Raw genomic sequence first — 22,820 nt, 5'->3', positions numbered from 1 at the left:
GATAAGAGCGTCATTATGTGCACCGAGCCCTGCCCTTTGGTGACCAGACAGGACTTTCACTTTAGTAACAGAAAGACGCAGGCCGTCATGCACTCCCATCACTCCCCGTGCATCACCCTTAACTATGATTTTAAATCTTTGAACTTTCTGTCCTGGTCAGACAAGAAAGCAGAGGTGCTCTGGGTTTATGTTTCTGTTGGCAAAAAAACTGAAGAATTTCCCCGGAGCATTACCATCACTCACTGCTGATCTCTGCCATGGGTCACTTGCAAAGTGCTTTCACTTCACTGCTTACATTATCATAATTTACACACATGCAGAACAAAGGGCAGTTTATGCTCCTTACATTAGCGTATATGATATTAAATCTGAGAGCATAAACTGGACTACTGCTGGCAGAATATTACAAAACCATCTGTATGAGCCGTGATGAACTGTAGCATTAAAAACGAACCATTATGTCCTTAATGTGATGTATTGTTTTGAAAGGAGAGACAATGATGGGATGTTGCAAATATTTAAATATAGTTTTACTGCTTAGATATTTTACAGTTAAGACACTACAAAGTTTCAAAGTTCAGTGCAGAGTTAGAAGAGCTGCTAGACACCTTTCATTTTGGCATTTCCTTTTCATTCAACAGGTCACATCTGTCTTCGTGCTTGATTCCAGAGTAAGGTCCAAACCCTTTTCATTTTCACCTCCTGTTGGGGATCATGCATTCCTTTTCCCATCCTCTTCATCTTCCTCCATCCATACTGCTCCTCTCCTCTTGCCTAGCCCCATCTGCAGCATCCCTCTCCCTGGATGTCCTCTGCCCAGATCTAAACCAGCTCAGTCTCACCTATTTCTTCTCTAAGGCTTCCAACTACACCATGTTTTACTTATTCTTTTTCATCCTTGCAAATCAGCATGGCAAGAAAATGTGCCACTGGTGCCGGGCTTTTATAACCAGTAAAGATGCACAGTTCCCAGCAGTAATGGGCTCTTCAGTTATGATCAAAACTACATGGACTAAACATGTTGCTTTTCAGAATCGCAGCATATATTAGATTTATGCTGGACTTGAGAGCGAACTAACCCACATATAAAACAGGTAGGTGAACCAAGGTTAGGTGTGTTTATACTCACTCTAACTCAGCAGCACCCTGGCAGCAGCTCTTCCCATTGATGCAGAGCGCAATTACTGCACCTCAGATTCAGCTCGCCTCCCTAAATTAGATTGTTTTCTGCAAGCAGGGCCAAAAAGACAGCCTGGCTGCCAAAGTCCTGGAGAGTTTGGCCACGCTCAACCATCCCAAGACGGCAATTGGCGGTTACTCGGACCACTGTTAGGGCTTGGGTGGCTGCTGTCACTGGACTTTCCCAGCCTGTGAGAATGGCACAGCACTGTTCAGCTGTCACCGAGGGTCAGCGGGGAGAGTTTGCTCTCTGAATGGCCGGCCAAAACATCTAGCATTCAGCTAGCCTCAGCTGCTAGTGGCACCCGTGCTGGCAGCAGTGGATGAGTTAAATATAGAAGTATACTTTTGGCTTTTGTGACTCTGGTCAAAAAGCACAGAGAGGGACGATGGTGGATGTGGCTTGGAGGAAAGATCTGGCCCTGTGACAAAGGACATCACAGTCCACCTCACCGGGCAACGGCCTCTTTCAGACAGAGCGGGAAGAGAATAGCGCCTGCCCCCCTCCACACACACACACACACACACACACACACACACACACACACACACTTACACTTTATTTTCACACACCGCACTCATCAACTGGCTTCTTGAAGGCCAGGGATAGGAGGGAAAGAAAATGAGAGGTGTGTGCTAGCCTGCCATGTGAAACAGAACTGGATAGGCTGTGGGAGTGAAAGAGGGCGTGTGTCTGTGTGTATCTGTGTGTGTGTGTGTGTGTGTGTGTGTGTGTGAGAGAGAGAGAGAGAGAGGGAAGTTACAGTCCTCTGTTATTGCTCTCTACTATTCCCTTCTTGACCTGACGACCTAAAAGAAGCGAGGCAGGGAGAGAGGGAAAGAGCAGGGAAGCAGACACCACAAGTGGACCACACAAGCCAGAGGATACGAGTGGACTCTGCATTTCTTTCTTGCCTTTTATTATTTTTGATTCTAGGATTACTTGCTGTGTTTACTAACTGGTTAATCCTGGAAACATCCGAGCAGCAGGTGAGTGATCATCTCTTACATCTCTCATGCTGGAGAAAAAAAATCTCTGCTATTTAGAGGGAAAGAGCCAATGACAAACATGCGGTTCTAGCAGAGTGGAGCTTATCAGCTGTTCTGCTTTCAGGCTGTAGTGAATGAAACGGCTGAGTGCAGGTGCTGCTGCTGCTTGGCTGTCATCAGTTTTATTGAGCCAGTAAAGAGCACTGGTCAAAAGAGTCTCCTGGCTTCATTTGCTCTGCAGTATGTGAGTGAAAACACTATTCCCCACATTCCTGTGTGATTAATTCCAAATAATGTGCGTTTAAACATTTTGAATTAATTAGTCTGCGAGCAGACACACGACTCGTCTCTGTGCTGATAATGGAAATGCAGCACATTCGGATAAAAGAAAGTCATGAATCAAACATTTCTCAATGAATTACACGTTGTTGCTGTGTGAATGAGACCATTTACTGTAAAGAATGTGGGGCTTTGCATGTGGGAGGAAACACCCACAACCCAACAGGGCATGGTGGTTTATTGAGATATTGCAAAGAAATGAGAATGATATCGTACACATTCACACAGCCGACCTTTGCCCCCGACGTCTCCCACACGCACCGTCTTCGCCTCCTCATGCAGCTCTCACTGCTGCGCTGCTTAGCATTAAGAAGCTTAGGCCCGATGAGCTGCAGCACGATGACATCTTTCATCTGGAATATTTATGGGATGTAATGACACCGAAATGAATTCCATTTCATTCACATGAAGTCACCAGCGTTTAGGAGGAGACACATGACTCCTGCCAGTCGCTGTTTGTCAAGCCATACATCACCCTGTCTCAGTAAACTGAAGAGAAAAATGTGAAATGCATCTCAGTCTCTTCAAGGCCAGCTCCTGCTGATGAGTCGAGGGTTTTCTTTCCTCCTTCAGTGTTCGAGACCGCAGCGCAGCCTCTCCCTTCCTGCCTTCCAGCGGTATCAGCCCTGCCTCAGGACAGAGAGACCCGGTGCAGAGATATTGCTCATTAACATTTCTGTGCTTGTAAGTGAAGTGCTGCCTCTTTACTCCTGCACACAGCATAGCCTGTGAAATTCACCGATGGAAGGAGTTCTAATGATATTTTGTGGGTTATTGTTGGTAAAGTGTACTTAAAGTTACTCTGTGGTCACACAGTCACTGCAGTGCTTTATTGTTATTCCTGCAGTGTTACTATGCATGTTGCATGTTGCTGATGGAGAGGCTGAGCTCCTCTCGCACTTAACCGTGACATGTTGGGGCTAAAAGGAACCCGGAGCTTGATTCTACCTGTTAAAAAGACGTTTTTCCTTCCCACTGTTGCCAAGTGCTTGCTCATAGGAGGTCATCTGATTGTGCAGTGTATTACCTTACAATATAAAACAGTTGTTGTGATTTTACGCTATATAAATAAAGCTGATTCAATTTGGGGTTGTTTTTAACTCTTTTTCTTACTTCTTATCTTTTATATTTATAAAACACACACAGACTTGGCCTAATAAAGCTTATATATATAAACAGATATAACAGAAGCACAAAGGTTTCTAAAGTAGAACAAGAATCCTGAATATGTATTTTAATGCAGTACTTGAGTAAATGTACTCAGTTACATTTGGCCACTGTAGAAATTCAGTCAGCTGAATGAGCATTCAGAAGAGACAGATTTGTGACTGTAATCAGTCCCAGCTTGTTAATGGCTCAGTCTTTCTGTAAATCAATAATACAGTCTCTGATTAACTGAAACTAAGCTGAGGCTGGGCCTCCGCCAGAGCAGCATTGATTCGGGCCGCACTAAGTGTGTCACCTCACGACATTACTTGAGCTCTATGTCACTTAAGATGTTTCTCATGCACAAGGTGACATAGTCCAGCAGTGAGTACACAGTGGTACACATGACAGAACAGCATCTCTTTGTTCCAGGATTAAACGATGACACCGACACCGCAGCACCCTGTAAATGTTGCTTATCATTATGACGTTCTTCATACTTGCATTGGTATGCATCTGTACCTCTATCTTGTGTGTTCGTGTTCATATGGGCTAATTCGTTTGATGACACGTGCACTAACAGAAACAGGAGGCGGAGCTTGTCGCCGCCAGTAGCCGGTGTCTTTCCTGCGTGTCTGGGGGGCCTCAACAACAGCTGTCACCGACACAAGCACAGCTACAGTCGTATAAGTGCCCCTGGTCTTGAATTCCAAAAATGCAGTTTAGACACTTCGGGATGTTTCACAGAACAGCGGCACTTATAACTCATGTGCCCTTCATTTAAAAATAAGCCCAGAACTCCATGGCAACCCAAGATATTCTAAAGAGCACTTGATATGTTGTGGTCAGAATAGCGACGCATACGTGCTAAAAACAGGGGACTGGTTAACTGGCTGCTGATGTTTAACGATAATAAGACGAATGATGTCATTCATTAGGTTTGGATCTTTGGACCATGATGTGCCTGAACCTCTCTCGCTTTAAATATGGATTGCATCAGGAGACATTTCAAATTTCACAGCTGGGTACAAACCTCATGACCCATCCTGTAAACTTTTTCCCTCTTTGCCAGTAGTGACATAATCATGACTTTCTTGGTGATTTCCTGTGTGATAAGCCTTCATCATTCCAGTGATATTACTGGTAAGGAGAGAACAAACCAGCGTATACAGTAAAACATCTGAAGGCACCTTTAGAGTGAGGATGACTGGCCTCTGTGACTAAGACAGGCCGTCTTTGTCCCTGAACCAGTCACTCTGTAATTCCACACGTCTCTCAGTGAGTCGGAGCTCTTCTCTGACAGACGTGTTGTGCTTTAGTTTACTTTTGTCTCACCTGCAACAATGCTTTTCATTTTTTCCCATCTGTAAAAAAGGTAAACAACTGACAATGGTACCAGCACAAGACAATGCAAATGCTCACTTACAAACTTAAATGGGTAGCAGTTTGGAGATTTGTGGTTAGCCAAGTGTTACATTATCATTCCGAGCGCTGCAACGTGTGATAGCTTAGGTTTACTAGAAGCCCAGCTGCATACTTTAAACTTTAAAGCCTAAATTTCTGTCCACTGTTTTCTGTGCACACATATTTAATCTCTCTGACCTTTGGAGCCTTTTTTACCTCTGTTTTGGTCTCCACACCCTGCTCAGATAAAATATCTGGGTCGCTGAGTTGCTAAGCTCAATTTTCATCTCCAACAACAGTTACTTTTACACCTTTGGTAGCGGCGACACATTTTTATCAACATTTTTTAAAATTATTTTAAAAGATTAAAAAAGTTTCCGGCTGCTGTTGGTGTGACTGAAGAGGACAGTAGACGTAGGATGGATAGGATGGAGGGAGGAGCCTTTGTGCTTGCCAGGTTTTTGTGATTGTCCTGCAAGTCGCCACCCTGGCATACAGCTGGTATCAGCAGTGGCTCAAGAAGTAGAGTGGGTCACGTACCAGTCAGAAGGTCGATGCTTGGTTTGCAGCTACTCCAGTCCAGTGTGTGTGCACAATTGTCAGACAAAGCTCTTGTGTATAGAAAACAGTGTTTGTATGAATATGTATGAAACTGGGGGAATGAGGTTTGCAGTAGAAAAGGACTTGGAGTGCTCAGTTAGAGTAGAAAAGCACCATATCAGTACCAGTCCAAGTCCCAATAAATTCCATAACTCTAATGGTTGGAGAAGAGCTATAAGTTAGTACAAAAACACCGTTCTCTGAACAGCTATGAAAACATGTTATGGAAACCAAATAGACGTTTGACGTGTGCTTTAAGCTGACTTTCTAAATTGACACTCGGTCCCCCATTTTTTGCTCAGTGCTGACTACAGCTGGCATTCAGAGGATTTTAGACAAATGGCCGAGCCCATGTCTCTTTCCCACGTTTGAATGTGCTTCATCCATATGTTGTCTTGCTGTTTCTATTCATAGCACACTCAGAACTTAATATCTTCCTTAAGAGAGGGTAAAGATGATAACCAGAGCTAGCAACATCTAGAGCTTCATTAGTTGGTGTTGGTTTACCGATGCTGCCGCTAGAGTTTAGCAACGAGAGTCAAGTGACTCTGAATAAATGCTGTTGCTATGGAAATCGTTAAAATGTGAAAGTTTATCATCGTGTTTGATAAACTATGTTTCTAATAGACTATGTCTAATCTAAGTGTGCTTCATGTGCAGCAGTGTTTATAATGCATGACCCAAATCTGAGCATGTTTCATCTCGTCGGTGGATTTACACAGTAAGAGTGAATAAACAGCTTGAGTGAATATTTAACAAAGTGCCCTCACAACAACTCTCACGAATGTGTCCTGTTTTATAAGTGACTGATTAACGGCCTACCTGCGCTGAGTGTTTATCAAGCAAAGAGCGTGTTTGCTCTAATAGCAAAGACTTACTTAGAGAGCTACCTGTATTCTTCTCAGTTTGCTCACTGTTCAAGCTTCGGTTGGTTCCCATGAGGGGATCAGGTTAATGTGACATCAGGAGAATACTACAAGATGAAACCCACCACCTATGCTGACATTTTGCTCCAGTGTGCCATGCCAGCATTAGTTAAGTATTAATAGAAGCCATCATTACAGTAAGACAAGCTGTAAATGCTCGCGTTATATGCTCAAAATCTTTTTGATGGTTCAGTTTAACATTACAAGAAGAACATTTATGAAAGCAGAATCTTTAAGGAATGTGAGCAAGCATCACTCCAAACTTTTTCTGCCAACAGAGTCTTTATTTTTCCCAGGAAAAGACTGTTATGTAAAATTTGACCCGCGAAGGTCACCGGCCGTCTCGGCTCGAAGGCTCCGTCTCCCAAAATCCTGGAGCAGACTGCGGCTTTGTACCCTCGCATCCTCACAAAAGTTTCAATAATAAATGGATTGACTGGTAGCTTCGAATCCCATCCGCAGAGACGGTTTTGATTGGAGCTTTCATGTCTTGGCAGGGCTGGTGTGTTTTTCTTGCTGCTCAAGCACGCTGCATTTTATCTGTGTTCCCTGGCAGAACTGGTACCCTAATGCTCTCGTGCAGTTCTCTCTCCTTTTTTGGTCACACTGGGTTTGTGCTGTGAATACATCAAATCACACCCAATCAAAAAAGTAATTTTTCCTAAACCTTATTTATCACCTCCGTCCTCGTCCGTCTCCGGCAGATCAATTTGGTTTTATGCCAGATTTTTGTCACCAGGCCCATCCTCATCCTCGCCATTTCTCTCGATACGAACATCACATACAGGCTCAGTTTTCAGTAGCCTCGTGGCCTTATCATGCTATAATTTTATTTCAGCTAATGATAGAAGTTAACATGTCTTTAAAGGGAATATCTGCAAATTAACACACACAGGATGCAGGTAGTTGACTTATGACCATCTTTTGTGCCACTGAGGGCTCCTATCTGCCCAAGCAGGCCAACCACTGGCAAATAAATGACTCATTTATTCAATAAGTTTTCAGTCATTTTCTCTAACTCTAAAGCTGTGTGCAACCAAGAACATAATTAGTGTATCTGGCACAGGCTACAACATTATGCCTATTAAATTTTATTAGACCGTGCTGGGAGCAAACATCATTCGGACTAAAGGTATACTGTAAGCCATAAAGTGAACATCGGTGCAGACCACTGATTAGATTTTACAGTTTCTTTTTATCACTTTGGAATGGAGGCACGTGCTTTGTTGGGGTCTATAAATACTCGTGTGTGTGACAGCTGGACCTGCCCAAGCCTTGCAGCACATATGGGTCCCACTTTAAATTTAGACTCAGGCCTTGGACTTGGGTTTTAGGATATTCTGTCTTATTAGAGTGAAGTACTGGACGCCGCACCATCAGTGATGATGGCTTAGATGCTGTGAGTGTGTGTGTGACGGGTGGCCGTTGATCTTAGAGTAGAGACTTACTGTCTGCATGCTCTCCTTTCTTTTCCATATTGACAAATGGGAATGCTTAATGGCAGGGAGGAATTCAGGTCATGTGACTCGGGAATCCGAGCTCGTCTCTCTGTGGAATTAAATTTGATAACGACTGCAGTGACCAGTCAAGGTGACTCAAAACTGTGAAGACGGTGGGCTTTGATGACTCATGACAGTTGTGTTCATGAGTTGCCTGTAATTGAAAAAAGGCCATGAGGATGATAAATATGTAGCAGTTTCAACAGCAAGATTTCAGATCACCTGTGGTTGCACATGGAGAAACACTTGGTCAAATAGTCCAAGTGCTTATGGACTTCTCTGCAAGAGTTGTTAAACTGTATCAGCAAAGCCCGTGAAACTGTAATGATTTTATTATTTTCTGCTACCAGGAAGTGTTGGATATTAAATGTCATCAGGTTGTGTGGCTGAGGAATGTTGGACTTGTTATAATAATAAATCAAAAGTGGATTTCTAAAGACAAATGCATCGCTGGTTGAGATATATTTAGTATTCTATCACTCTGTGCAGTGTTTTTTACGATCCGTGTGGTAGTTTTGCAAGAACCGTTCATGTGAGGACACAGTGGTCTATTTAGGTGGTGGAGGCCAAACAAGAGATAAAAGAAGAATGAATACTGTCTTTCATGAGGAGGATAATTAGTACTGTAAATCAGTGCTAAACTAAGTAGAAAATTATGTGCTTTTACCAAAAACCTAAATGAAAGGCATTAGCTGGTAGGTTTAAATAAACTTTTGTATGTTTTACTCAAAGCCCTGCTTCAGATTGGTCACCTGCGCAGCATGTGACCTGCCTCTGAGCCTGTAGTAGCGAGATAGGGTCCCGCCCCCTATTAGGAAAAAAGTCTTTATTCAGAGCTAAACATGATAAAACACGATATACGGTTGGCGTGAAGTCAAGTGAGCTGCATTTCAACAATGAGATCAGAATTAATGTTTGTGTTCTGGGGCAGTTTGTCTGAAACCTTGATTTGTTTGTTTGTTTGTTTCACCTTTAATGCATTCTTATATTTTCCTCATATGAACTTTTATTGTACAACACTGCATTTGACCTGTAGCTATTTTTATTCTTACATCTCTCAGCTTTAACTGCACTTGGCTCTCCCGCCTTCTCTGCTGAATGATAGTAACATTGCAAAGTGAGCCGAGCTGTTACAGTAGCTGGATTTTCATGGCGTCGGCCCAGAAATTAAAAATAAACCATCACGGTCCTCACTCGGTGTCAACCATTTTGTCCGCGGTACTTAGGAAATCTGCCAGAGTCATTTACACCACTACACATGTTTCCGTGTTTCGTCATGCTCGTGTCCCAGAGGTGGTCATTTTAATGCCCTCGACCTCTGGGCATCATTCAGAAACCCTGGCACAGTCTGAATGGTGGACCCAACACTATCAGCACTCGTGAACGCTGCTGCACCACAACACTGGAATGAACGTTAGCGAGCCTACAGCTGAAACTAATAGGTATGAGCAGGAAAGAAGGCACCGCCATTAATCTCCAGTTAAGAAGCAGATCTCCTCAGAGCCAAAGTGCACTCTCTGAACTCCGAGATAAAGGATGCACTTAATGGGTCCGTTTGTTGGATGTTTTTTCCTCTTTATTTGAACAGAGATGCTGCCACTGTTATCTTGCACCCCAATTTTCGTGGATTGGTGTTTTTCCCCGAAACAAGTGGGATTCAAAGAGATTGGTTTCAAGCGTCATTGGAATTCACTGCAGTCTTGACTGTGGTGACCTTGATTACTGAAGAAGATAAGCGTTTCTCTTGATGTGAAGCAGCAGTTTGATAGACTCTCTTTCAAACTTCTCGAAATTGTATAGAAAGTCTAACTGAGCTTTACTTTTTTATCAGGTTGGACTGATGCACATAGTTACTGATGTTCCAGTAGAACATATGTGTGAATTCTGTCGCACACTTCCATGAATGTGCCTCAGAGAGAAGTCCTGACAGTCTGGACGGCTTATTTGGGATGATTCAGAGGTCAGGGTGCTCACTGTGGTCTTACAGAGGGACTCTGGGTGCTCAGGGTGCTTTTCTGTTTGTAATTATAAAGAGCTGCTGATGTCATATCAGAAACTGATCACAAAGAGCGCTCTGTGTCTCAAGGCCGTTCGTACAGAACGTGAACACACACACAGGAACACGCACAAACACGTTTTCACATTCACAGAGACAAAGAAACAAACTTCTCTTCAGTTCTTTCTCTTAACATTGTTGGTTGTTGTTACAAAGCTGATGTTCTGGTGTGTGGAGTCAGCACGCTCCCAGCTTGAGAGCTGGTTAAAGGTCTTTGCTGCTAGCTTTGTTTTAGCATCACAGAAATGTGGAAATTTTAATGCCACATTTTTGCCCTTTTTTGTAACTAATTTAAATATGGATTAGTTTGTGTATCCATGTCCTCCAAAAGTTGTAACCACTGCTGTCATAACTTAAAAAAAAATTGATATTAACTGAAAAGGGTGGCAGAGTGGTTCAGTGGTTAGCACGGTCACCTCACAGCACCAAGGTCCTGGGTTTGAATCTTTCTCTTTCTCAGTTTGTGTGGATTACTGTGACTGAGAAGCCACACTGGCTGTTTGGTTCATTGGTGATTCTAAGTTGACTGTAGCTGTGTCTCCAGCCTTTGACAGATCATAACCCTGAACTGGACTCACAAATACAAATGAACTCATGCTGTGCACAGACTCAGTTACAAACTACTTTTAAATTATTTAAAGCATTCAGAAATGACAGCAGAAGTTGTGAGCCAGTGATATAGTGTACTGTACATGCACTTCTACCAACACTCACCCTTATATGCTTTTGTGATTTTGGGACCACACACACACACACACACACACACACACACACACACACACACACACACACACACACACACACACTCGTTTTCATATTTTAGTGAGGACATGTCATTGACATAATGCTTTACCTAGCCACTTACCTTAACCCTAACCGTTAGCCTAAAACTGACCATAACCTAAATGTAACCCTGACACTAAAACCACATTTTGAGCCTCAAAATGCCTTCATACTCGTGGGGACGGGTATTTTGTCCCCATAAGTGACTGTTGGTCCCCACAAGTCTAGTAGCATGTCAATTTTCTGTCTCACAAAGAGATCTAAACATGTACACACACACACACACACACACACACACACACACACACACACACACACACACACACACACACACACACACACACACACACACACACACAGGTGGGTAATTGTCGATATTCACTCCAGATTAGGGATGTTAACAGAAGACATGTTCATCCAGTTTTAATACAGACACAGTGATTGTGCTTGTGTTTGTCATCGGATCAGTGCAGGTCAGAAGGTCTGATAATGTGAATAGGAATGGAAGCCAGACTCAAACAACACACTCCTGAACCAAAAATATCTATGAAAGGAAAAAGATGAATGGATGCAAATAAAAGTAGAATAACAGAATAAAAGGCTGAATTAAAAACAGAGAAACCTGTTCCTTCTCTCTCTGGTTCAGGTAGGATGAGATCCAAAAGCAGTGGGGTGGATACCCCAGCCAATGGGGTACTTGGAGTTCCACAGGGTGACCAAGAACAGGAAGTGAGTCTGCCTGTGAAGAACCTGAAGGCCAAAGTCCAGCAGAAAGATGGTGAGGAAACAGTGGAGGTGGAAGTGATCTCTGACAAAGACAAACCGTTGGATTCCTCCAAGGCTGGAGATAAAAGACAGAACATCATGGATCTGTCTAAAGAGGATTTGCTGACACTGTTGGGAATCATGGAAGGAGAGATTCAGGTGGGCTAGGCATTGTTTCCCTTTGTGTTTAGCTTTCTGTATGTGATCTGCAGCTGTAAGCAGGACAAGTGCAATGATAAGAGAAAAGGTGGATGAGCGCAGTACCTGAACATTATTGGCTTGAGTAACTGCAAGTTTTGCACAATAGCTCTCCCTTGTGGTTTAAAATGTAACATACCAGAGAAAACTGGCAACCACACCGAGCCTTTATCGAGTTGGTACTTTAGAGAACTCTGAAAGGTAAACTGGTGATCCATGAAGCAAAGACCAGCAGGATTTTAACACCCTAAAAAACTGTAACGCTCTGAATCATTTCTGTGTAACTTCAGGCCAGAGAGGACGTTATCTGCATGCTGAAGTCCAAACAGAGTTCCCCAGAAGCCCTTGAGTCACAGTATGGCTCCGCGGTCCCTGGCTCGGCCCTCCAGGCCCTTCAGAGAGACGGCATCATCGCAGGCACCAAACCACACAACCACAGTGTCTACCAGAAACCGATGGCTGAGGTTAGTAGGCGAGTGTCAGTCACAAACCCTGAGGGATGATCAAAATTACTTTTTTATTAACAGGCCTCAAGACCCTCGAAATCCAAGAAATCACAAGACAGAAACTAATAAAAGTAATGTTTTTGTCACAACCTGGCAGGAGGTTGTTGCTACAAAACACTTGGCATGTTGCACCACAGCAACTGGAATTATTTGTTTCTGTGTGTCCCCGTTCGTCTTTGCCGTCTCAGCTGGAGCGTCTGCAGGAGAAGCACAAGGAGACGTACCGGCGGATGCTGGGTCAGCTGCTGCTCGCAGAAAAGTGCCACCGGCGAACGATCCACGAGCTGGACACAGAGAAGAGGAAGCACGCCGACTACATGAACAAGAGCGACGACTTCACCAACCTCCTGGAGCAGGAGAGAGAAAGGTGAGGAGGTCAGGAAAGGAATGCAAGAGCTGTAAAACTGCAACACCATTATCTGAAACTGGAGATTGTTTAGCTGCCCCGCTATTTTAAATCACTTGGTAAATAAGCTTTAAGAGAAGCTCCTACAAATGTGTTCATTTAACAGAAAGCAATATGCACATAAACTGAAAAAATTGGTGTACGAAAAGTAAATTTATTGCTGTAGCACTGCAAACATCATGTGATGCTCGTACAGATTTTTACATGTATGAGAAGTCAAAGGAGGAACTTTGAAGGAGAACCTGGTAAAAGCAGCAGGGGAAGAAGAAGAAAGCATAAAGTGCAGTTCCAGTTTAGTCTATAAAGCCAGTACATGCAGTGGCTTAAGGGAGAGAGTCGAGGGAAGGAATGCTTGAAAAACATCTCAGACTGCATGAAAGATGGCTTCATCGAACCTGTGACGCAAGCGAGAGGGGAGAAGACAGGGAGGTGCCGCTTACTGAATGATAACCTCGCATAGCTTTGTATGCAGGGGAGAGTTACGCAGCTCAGGGAAAGAGAGGCCAGAGGCAGAGTGGACTTGGACTGCTGTGGGACAGACACAGGTCAGGTATCGAGAGAAGAGGACACAGAGCCATGGGGTGGAAGAACAGGAGGACAAGCGCAGGGCTAAAGGACATGTCAGAGCTTCATTGCTGAGGTTGTGACACGGGCTCGCAACCTCAGAGTGGCTGCGTGGACACACAACACGGGAGGGGAGATGGTTAAATTCTGCGTGTCTTGAAGGCTCACTGAGATAAAGCAAGCGTGTATGTGAGAGCATATTTGTGCCATGGGAGTGTATGAGAGGCCCTGCTAACTGCAAACACTCCCATATAAAAGGGTTTAATTGACTGTTGGTTGTTGGAGATTATTTTTTTGTTATTGTTTTGTTGCAGCTTCCACAAACGGACGGCGATGCATAATTAAAAGCTATTTGCACTCACAGTTTGCAGACATCATCATCTGTAAGACAGACTGGAGCAATTTTTAATAACTGTGAAAAAGTTGCTTTAAAACTGCAACATTACCTCTTTGCACGTACACACACACACACACACACACACACACACACACACACACACACACATAAAAGACACAGCTGGGAAATAAGCAGCTGAATTTACCACAGAGACGACCACCTGCAGTAACCAACCACTGTGGCCCGCCTCACAGTTTGAGAAAGACTGATCTAAAGTAAATTTATGTGAAATTTGCTACTTTAATCCAGGGCCGTCCAACTCCAGGCCTTGAGGGCTGGTGTCCTGCAGGTTTTAGATGTGTCCGTGATCCAATACAGCTGATTCAAATGGCTAAATGACCTCCTCAACATGTCATGAAGTTCTCCAGAGGCCTGGGAATGAACTAATCATGTGATTCAGGTGTGTTGACCCAGAGTGATCTCTAAAACCTGCAGGACACCGGCCCTTGAGGCCTGGAGTTCCCCACCCCTGTTTTAAACAGAGCCAGAGTGAAAGAGTGCACACCTCTCTGGCCGCTGCACACAACCAGCTTAAACTGCAGGTATTTCATGAGTTTTAACAACAGTAAAGAGGGACTGCTGACCTGTCTGTGGTGTATCCTGCTGTGTTAGCTGGACTGGTCAAGCTCTTCTCTTAGCAAGAGTATAGAACCTGACTGCATGCTGAGGTGGCAACCCCTAACCCTAAATTTAAGTAAATGTAAGTTTTTGAAAAAATGTACTTCTAAAAGTACTTTTATTGTACCATGATCATTCACTCATGAGCTGCTGTAACATGAATCAAATGGCTGAATTGCCACCTCAGCATGCAGTCAAGTTCTATAGGGTCTTGCTGAATACTAATTGTATTCAGGTGTGTTGCAGCAGGGACACGTGGAAAGGTTTCAGGACACCGGCCCTCGAGGACTGAAGTTCGAGACTGCATAAGCAGTGAGGTACATGGGTCGTGGTCTCACCCTGACCACGCCTATAAAATGGTCCGTCTTTACCACCGATATGAACCAAAGGAGTCTGCAAATATTCAAATGAGGTTATTGTAACATTTCAAAGAAAAACAACTAATTGATATTTGTGAAGTTGTTTGAGTGACATTCCACAACTTTACTCCAAAAGAATCTGATCTGAAACATAATAATTAATTGAGAGAGATAAAGATAAGCGAAGTTTAGCTGTAAGTGCTGCGGTTGGTAATAGCGACCAAATCATAACTAAACGGGTTAATTTACTTCTACTCGGTCATTTGTTGACCCCCATCTCATGCCAGGTGGTTTCCAGCAGGTTCCCTGGCTCGCACACATGGCGGCCTCTGTCACCCCAAAGAGAGAGCGGAGAGGATGAACTCTGCCAGGTCTTTACTCTGTCAGCACCTGCACGTCTCAGATTCCTCTATTTGCACCATATAAGGATACAAAGCACAGGGATGCAGAAACAGCTCAACTCTAGGACATTCGTGTTCATGGCATATTCATTAAAGAGAAAGCCTGACGGAGCTCGCAGTAAAGCACACGCAGTGATATTCTTGTCTAATTTACATCAGTTTTGTTTAGCCGGAAGTAAAACTTCCAATTTTGTTTTTCAAATCTCACTTGCACTGAGAGATGGGACAGACGTTTGCTGTCCACACATTAGCAGGTTTTCCCCTTAGGCCTTACATTTATGGAGTTTTTACTCACTCACCTAGGAAATGAAAAAAAAGTAGCCAGGGGCTGGAGGGGTTAACATAAACGGGAAAAACAGATTTAAAAGAGCACATGACACAAGTGCTAACAGCTACACAAAAACATGCAAACAGACAGTCATTCACTCTCACAGGTGAGATGGAAGCGTGTCATTATCTCATCCTTATGGATGTGATCTCCTCCAACCATCTAGATGAGAGTGAAGAGAGAGAAGTCAAACGCTCTTGTGCCAAACACCTTGAGGAATGCAGAAAATGGGCAGAGAAGACGCTCCTTCAGACTGGCAGCCATCAGCGATTAACACCCTCTCAGACAACAAGTAATTTATGTGTCAAGATGTTAAATATTTCAAGTGGCACGGTGGAATGTGTACAGACTGACGGAGGAAGCAGCTCCCACTCCTGACGGGAGTTTCAAAGAGCGCAAAGTCACGCACACAAAATGAAGACTGACCTCCAAACTTAGTGTTTGTCGTTATCGAGCACACGCTGTGTGCTCTCCTTTAACACCAAGTCAGTGTGCACAGAGCTCAGGCTCTGTAGCTTTTGGCACTTGTTTTCTACATCCATCTTCATCCCACTGACACAGGCTTATGGATCACACGCGCTTTTACATGGACGCAAAGCAATTTCTTGCAAAGTTGAAACACGAGCTAGAAAAAAATGACCTGTAGTAAATTTAAAAAGTTAAAAGAAAAAAAAAAGCTGTGCTTCATAGAAACAGTAACACAAACACTTGTATTTTCCCATTTTGGACACTGTACACCACAATTATTTCTTCCTTAGTAACAGTAAACTAGAGATCTACATGACTTGGCCACTAGTGCCAAACCCCTCTGACATCATGACTCTGACCTTTGCATGAAAGTAATTTTAGAGTTCCAGTTTCTAGGGTGTCAGTGACTTCTGACTGTGTAAGTATGAAATCTTATGAGCTACACTTTCACATGTGGACGGCCTCTTTGTGCAGTAGCCAGGTATGCTAATCACACTTGGCAATGGAAGCTGCTGACATTATGAATCAATGTCGATGTTTATCTCCAAGTTCATTGGCAGACTGGGGTTTTTTTAAACTGTGGTTTTGTTTAAATGATTAACTGTAGCTACACGGCCCCACGCTGCAGTCTGGATGTAGCGCTTCGTACGCTTATTGCCATGTCTCTATCCTCCCATGTCTTCGTCACCTCAAGGGAGGCATCCAACTCTTCCATATCTGGTTTCCTCATCACATGTAGACTTTGCAGGGAGCCTCATTCATGTCCAGGCTCCCCTAAAGTGGAACTACAGCAGACATTCTCTCTTGTACCAGTGAGCTCACAGCTCCTGGACAGCAGAGACATTATCCTGCACACAGGATGGAAAATGGAGCTATAAGATATAACTTTGAATGTGAGCCTCAGAAAGCATTAACACTGATTCATTTTTTTGGAGTAAACCTGGAAACGTTTTAATAAAAAACAAAAGTTATATTGGGCTAATCTCTATTTTCATAAAAAGCATTAAAACTGAAGGAAGCTTTGCAAAACACTCGTTCTGTGGAAGGGTCCCACCCCCTTCACAGTGTCTGAAGCAGAGCTCTCTCTCTCACACACACTCTCACACCGCTTTACATGGATGAGGTGACATCACTCACTAGAGGTCTGCTGGTTCCTCGCAGTATTTATTCACCTTTCATTGCCCTCATGACACGCCTGGAATGTGACGGTGGAAGATTTAAGTGACGGGAGGTCTCTGCTACTCCTATTGCTGCTACTGTGGATTTTTGCACGGGCAGAACAGGGTTCATGTGCTACTTGTAGAGCATCAGTAGGGGGTAAGTTTTAAATCTAGTTAGTTTCTGAGGTCTTGTGACGGCATACATTTTGAATGGAGCTCATTTTGTATCTTTACGAGTTGTTTAAAACGCACAGTCATCCTTGTTGTGCTGATGCCTCTTCTAATTTGGTTTAATTTGCAATGCAAAAAGGTTCAGGTTGAATATTGTATTACAATATCCCCGGGAGTGTACAGGCAGGAACTGCAGCTGCATGCATTCTGCTTTGTATGGATTTTCTTCGAGCTGGAAATGAGAATAGACATGAGCAGCATAGAAAGGAGCTTAGAGAAAAGATGACTGCTTGGTGAGGGGGTGTTGGTGAGACTCGGTAGCAGTTTGTTCTCTTGTTCTATCGCTTTGGCAGGATTGAAAATAGTAGGAATGTTGGAGTGTTTCATTCTGACAGGTTTTCCTCTTGATGCTCGTTTGGGACAGTGTAGCATGAATTATGTGTTCTACCGGGACTGTGATTGATAATTTGTTGTTTTATCCGTGTTCTTTCTAGATAGCTTCAAGTGCTGGGCTTGTTTATACCACTTTTTTATTTAGAGTGTGCTGTCAGTACATAAAGTTTTGACATGCAAACAAGTCTTTAGTTTTAGAAAATGCCTGAATGAAAATGTAGGTGCTGGACTATCACAGAGTACTTCAATGTGCATTTCAAGTTTAAAGTCAGTGACCTTCCAGAATAATGCCCTTCCTTTTTTGTTCCTTTCAGACTGAAGAAGTTGCTTGAGAACGAGAAAGCCTACCAGCTCAGAAAGGAGAACGAACACGCCAAACGTCTGGCCAAGGTGCGAGAGGAGCTGGTCAAACTGAAGTCTTTCGCCCTGATGTTGGTCAATGAGCGGCAGCAACACCTGGAACAAATAGACCAGCAGAGCCAGCGGGTCCAGGAGCTCAGCCAGCAGCTGCAGCAGCGTGAGCAGGCTCTAAGTGAAGCCAGGCAGCGTGCTCAGGAAGATGGACACAGGGTGCTGAGCCTCGAGGCAGAGCTTAAAGAGAAAGCCGACAAGCTCAAGCAACAACACGAAGAGATGAGTGCCAAGCTAGCCGGTCAGGAGCTTCTCAATCGTCAGCTAAATACAAAACTTTCAGGCCTCACGAATGAGATTGAGGAGCTACAGGAAAGCAACAGAGCACTGAGGAGATCTGAGGAGGAACTGCATGAGCTAAGGGAGAAGATCAGCAGAGGGGAGTGTGACAACTCAAACCTGATTGCTGAATTAGAGAACTTGAGAAAACGAGTGCTGGAGATGGAAGGAAAGGATGAGGAGATTACTAAAACAGAAAATCAGTGTAAGGAGCTACGGAAGAGGCTACAAGAGGAGGACAATAAGAGTAAGGACCTCAGACTGGAAGTGGAGAAGCTCCAAAAAAGAATGATGGCGTTGGAAAAACTCGAGGGAGCATTTAGCGTTAGCAAAGCCGAGTGTGCACAGTTACATGGTGCTCTAGAAAAAGAGAAGGGGCTGACCAAAGAGCTTTCAGATGAAGTTGTAGCTCTCAAGATTCGTATGAAAGAGCTCGAGTCATCTGAGATAAAGCTGGAAAAATCTGAGCTGAGCCTTAAGGATGACCTCAGTAAGCTTAAATCACTGACCGTCGCATTAATGGAAGAACGAAAGACCCTGATAGAAACAGCAAAGTCATGTGAGGAGAAAAAGGATGATTTGAGCAACATGGTCAAAGCTGAGCAGAGTAAAGTTATGGAAGTGACAGAGAAGCTGATAGAAGAAAGCAAAAAGCTCCTAAAACTGAAATCAGAGATGGAAACCAAAATAGAGACTTTAACGAATGAAAAGGGGGAAATTACCACTAAGTTGGCCTATGAAATTGATAAAACTAAGGACCTTAGCTCTAAAATCAACCAAATGAAAAAGAAGTTAGATGGATTTGAGCAAGCAGAAAAACTTTCTGGAAAGAATTCAGTGAAATGTGACATGCAGAGAATATCTGAGCCCATCAGCAGAGACGACAACAAAGTTAAGGAGCTGACGTTTGAAATTGAGCGCCTGAAAAACCGTCTCAAACAGCTCGAAGTGGTAGAGGGAGATCTTCTCAAGACAGAGGATCAGTACGACATGTTGGAGAAAAAGTTCATGAGTGAACAGGACAAAGCCAACATTCTGTCCCAGCAGGTGGAGGAAATGCGGACTCAGATAGCGCGGAATAAAGCGATTGAGAAAGGAGAGGAGGAAAGCCAGGAGGAAGATCTGCATCAACGTTGCAAGAGAGAGGAGGTCAGAACGAGGGAACTGCAAGCCGACGTGGTAGCACTCAAGGAGAAGATCCACGAACTGATGCATAAAGAAGACCAGCTTTCTCAGCTCCAAGTGGACTTCTCCGTCCTGCAGCAGAGGTTCTTGGAAGAAGAAGAGAAAGCCAGGAACATGAGCACTGAAGTTTTCCATCTCACCAAAGAACTGGAGATGGCGAAGCGTCACAGTCGAGCGCTACGACCCAGCTTGAATGGGAGAAGAATAGTGGACGTGGCGGTGACGTCCACTGGCGTGCAGACAGAAGCGTCATCCTCCGAGCCAGCAGAGGAGGATACCCCGGCTGGCTTTATCAGAAAGTCTGTCCAAGAAGAGAACCACATTATGAACAACCTAAGACAGAAGTGCCTGAAGAAGCCAGCAGAGAAAAGCGGTGCTGTTGAGCGTTCACCTTCATCTGGCAGCGATTTAGGTATCAAGAGATCCTGGATTCCCTGGATGAGGAAAAAGGACAACAGCCCTCAAGAGACCCACCTGGAGAAGCCACTGCACAATGGAGAGAGCTTCTCCTCTGAGCTGACCATGCCCCAGAAGCCAGGCCAGCCTTTACACATCCGAGTGACACCAGATCACCAAAACAACATGGCAACTCTTGAAATCAGAAGCCCGACTGCTGGGGATGTTTTCTCTAGTTCTGCTCCCCTCAGCCCCAATCCATCTCAACCCAAATCCAGAATCACCATCATTCCCACCGGCACTGCTCCGACCCAGCGGAGGAAGTCCCCCGCTGTATCTCAGGGCCCCGAAAGGGCCAAGTCTCCAGTCACTATCACAGCTATATCTAGAGCCAAGTCTCCAGAAACCAGCCGAACCTCCTCCACTAACTCAGGAAGACCCTTGTCCCCTGTCTCCATCATGACAGTGAGCACAGCTGTAGCGTGTGAAGCATCTGCCTCCCCAGAACCTCAGGAGATGACCATGGGCCGAGCTGTGTTCAAGGTTACCCCCGAGAAGCAGATGGTCCCATCGCCTGTACGAAAGGGTCACGGCAACACGAGTATCATCACCACGACTGACGATAACAAGATCCACATTCATCTCGGCAACAACATCACCCCAAAGATGGTAGTCAGGCCGGTGGCTGCTGTCACAGAGAGCAAGGAAATGACCTTATCGACTGGGACAGTTTTGCGCTCGCCTCGTCAAATCACCACCACTGCTACCAGGAGCACGCAGAGCAAAGTGATGAGCAGCATTACAATTTCTCCTGTTACGTCCTCCACTTCCAGAACGACACAAGGCACGGTAAGTTTTCCTTCATCCAGCTTTGTGTAATTCATGTTTTCTTTAAGTTGGATCGTCTCTTTTCCTTACCTTCTTCATTTTCTTTTACATTTTTGGATCAAAGAGTTGATAGAAACACTCAAGCTGATAACGGTTTCCTAATTTCACCATGAGCTTCTTTTCACATCTCTGAAAATGGGAGATAATGCAACAGTGTGTGTGGTGTTTCCCTGGACCCCTTTTACTCTGCTCTTTGTGGATCCGATGGGTAGCGTGACAGAAACGGGGCTATGTGCAGGTCTGAGAGCAGCAGAGATAATGAGGTGGCATTTTGCCACCCTGCTTTAATCAGGCTGTAATTTATAGTTGTTACACTGTGTTTACTGTTTACATTCACAAACAGCCGTGGCTCGGGGCCCTCCGCTCTCCGACACAAAACAGTTTGGCACCGTTAGCAGCGTACTGAAACCTGGCCTGGACAAGCACTCGCTCGCTCAGTGAAAGAACGAATAAATGTTTACATTTTTCATTTGTGCAGCTCTTTTAGCACATAAGATCAGTTACTTTGCACTAATTTACAATTCCTGTTTCCTGCATGGATTTTTACCATGAATCCATAACTTAGTGTCGGTGTGGCTCAACTGTTTTCATTCTCCTGCCTGAGAAACTGTACTCTCTCTCTATTGTCAAACAGACCGGGCACGATGCCCAGCCACCGCGCTCGGGGCTGACCCGCATCCCAATGTCCAAGAGCCTGAAGACGGGAAAGGCTGCGCTGGGATCCCTGGGGGTGTCCGGTGGAGTGAAACTGGAGTCGCGGGCTGAGAGTCAGTCCATGAGGATAGAAGTTAAGAAATCCAGCGTGAATAGCAGTACTTTACAAAATGGAGGAAAAGCCTGAGAGACACAGTACCAAACGTATCTACAAGGTGCTTCAGAGCAATTCATAGTAAAAGCTGTGGTGTTTGAGTACAACTCAAATATAGTTTACAAGGTATTTCTTTATTGTAATTAAGCAGGAGATTGATTTTATACTTTTTATAAGGTATTTTCTACTTCTTTACTTCTTATTTGCATTTCTGCCATTTAGACTGAAATATATCCATGATTTGTTTTGTTTTTTACAGTGTGTTGTGATGGGCATTTGGGTGAGACTCTGCTGCTATCAATGGCTTCTTTCTTGGGGTGGATATTTAATCTATAATGAGTTTCTTTATTTGTTTTATATTAGACACAAAAAGTACACAATTATGTGAAAATTTGGTGTATTTCTAAAGGATTTGTATTGAAAATATTGTAAATAAAACTGATATTAGAGTGAAGTGTGGTGTGATCACTTATGTTAACTGCTTTTATCTGTGTACCTGCAGTTGTGACATTCAGGGCTTCTTGCCCGGGCCTGCATCCAAGGATTGAGGGAAATGAAAAAATTCATTTCCTGTGCTTTACTTAAATATTTTTTGGAATAACAGATATTCTGGTTGATTCCTGTAATATAAACAAAGATCTTTAAAAAGCAATGTGCACGAGCCCAGACAAAGAAAAGAATGAGACAGTGACGGTGCAAGGAGCAGAGGTAGTGAAGGTAGATGTGCTTAAACACCTGGGGTCAAGCATCCAAAGAGAGGTGAAGGAGAGAGTCCAGGCTGGGTGTAGTGGGTGGAAACAAGCGCCAGGGGCAAGAGTGAAAGGGAAAGTTTACAAGATGGCAGTGAGACCTGCTGTGATGTATGGTTTGGAAATGGTGACACTGAAGAGTTTTTAAGGTTTTCATTGGGAGTGACCAGGAGCTGAGGTTAGAGAGGTGAGGTTGAGATGGCTTGGACAGAGGAGAGATGGTGGATACACTGGACAAAGGATGGTAAATATGGAGCTATCAGGTATGAAGAAAAGAAGAAGAAAACAAAGAAGCTTCAAGGATGTAGCGAAGGAGGACGTGCAGAGGTTTGGTGTGACAGAGGAGGATTCTAGGGGCAGAGTGAAAGGGTGGCAGATTATCCGCTTTGACCCCCAAAGAAGAAGAAGAAAAGAAGAAGAAATGCAGGTGGAGGAATGAGCTGGAATC

General features: G+C 44.1%; 1 protein-coding gene across 3 annotated transcripts; it reads left to right on the top strand.

Annotated features, from left to right (window-relative positions):
• The first annotated feature begins 1,990 nt into the window (after nucleotides 1-1,990).
• Nucleotides 1,991-22,071, top strand: LOC116330591 (filamin-A-interacting protein 1-like). 3 transcript variants are annotated; one of them, XM_031752963.2, is made up of 6 exons: nucleotides 1,991-2,169; nucleotides 11,573-11,846; nucleotides 12,176-12,349; nucleotides 12,580-12,758; nucleotides 17,971-20,776; nucleotides 21,450-22,071. In XM_031752963.2, exons 2-6 carry the CDS (start codon nucleotides 11,574-11,576, stop codon nucleotides 21,654-21,656), a joined length of 3,639 nt encoding a protein of 1,212 aa, XP_031608823.2. In that variant the 5' UTR covers nucleotides 1,991-2,169; nucleotide 11,573; the 3' UTR covers nucleotides 21,657-22,071. The 3 variants fall into 3 exon arrangements, with proteins under 3 accessions (XP_031608823.2, XP_039458836.1, XP_039458837.1); XM_039602902.1 differs by having other exon boundaries at nucleotides 11,569-11,846; XM_039602903.1 differs by lacking the exon at nucleotides 1,991-2,169 and adding an exon at nucleotides 9,143-9,525 and having other exon boundaries at nucleotides 11,569-11,846.
• The last annotated feature ends 749 nt before the right edge of the window (nucleotides 22,072-22,820 follow it).

This window comes from Oreochromis aureus, linkage group 19 (assembly GCF_013358895.1).
Source record: "Oreochromis aureus strain Israel breed Guangdong linkage group 19, ZZ_aureus, whole genome shotgun sequence".
Classification (NCBI taxonomy): Eukaryota; Metazoa; Chordata; class Actinopteri; order Cichliformes; family Cichlidae; genus Oreochromis; species Oreochromis aureus.
Note: the sequence above shows the minus strand (reverse complement) of the source record. Positions and strands in the feature narration are given on the sequence as shown.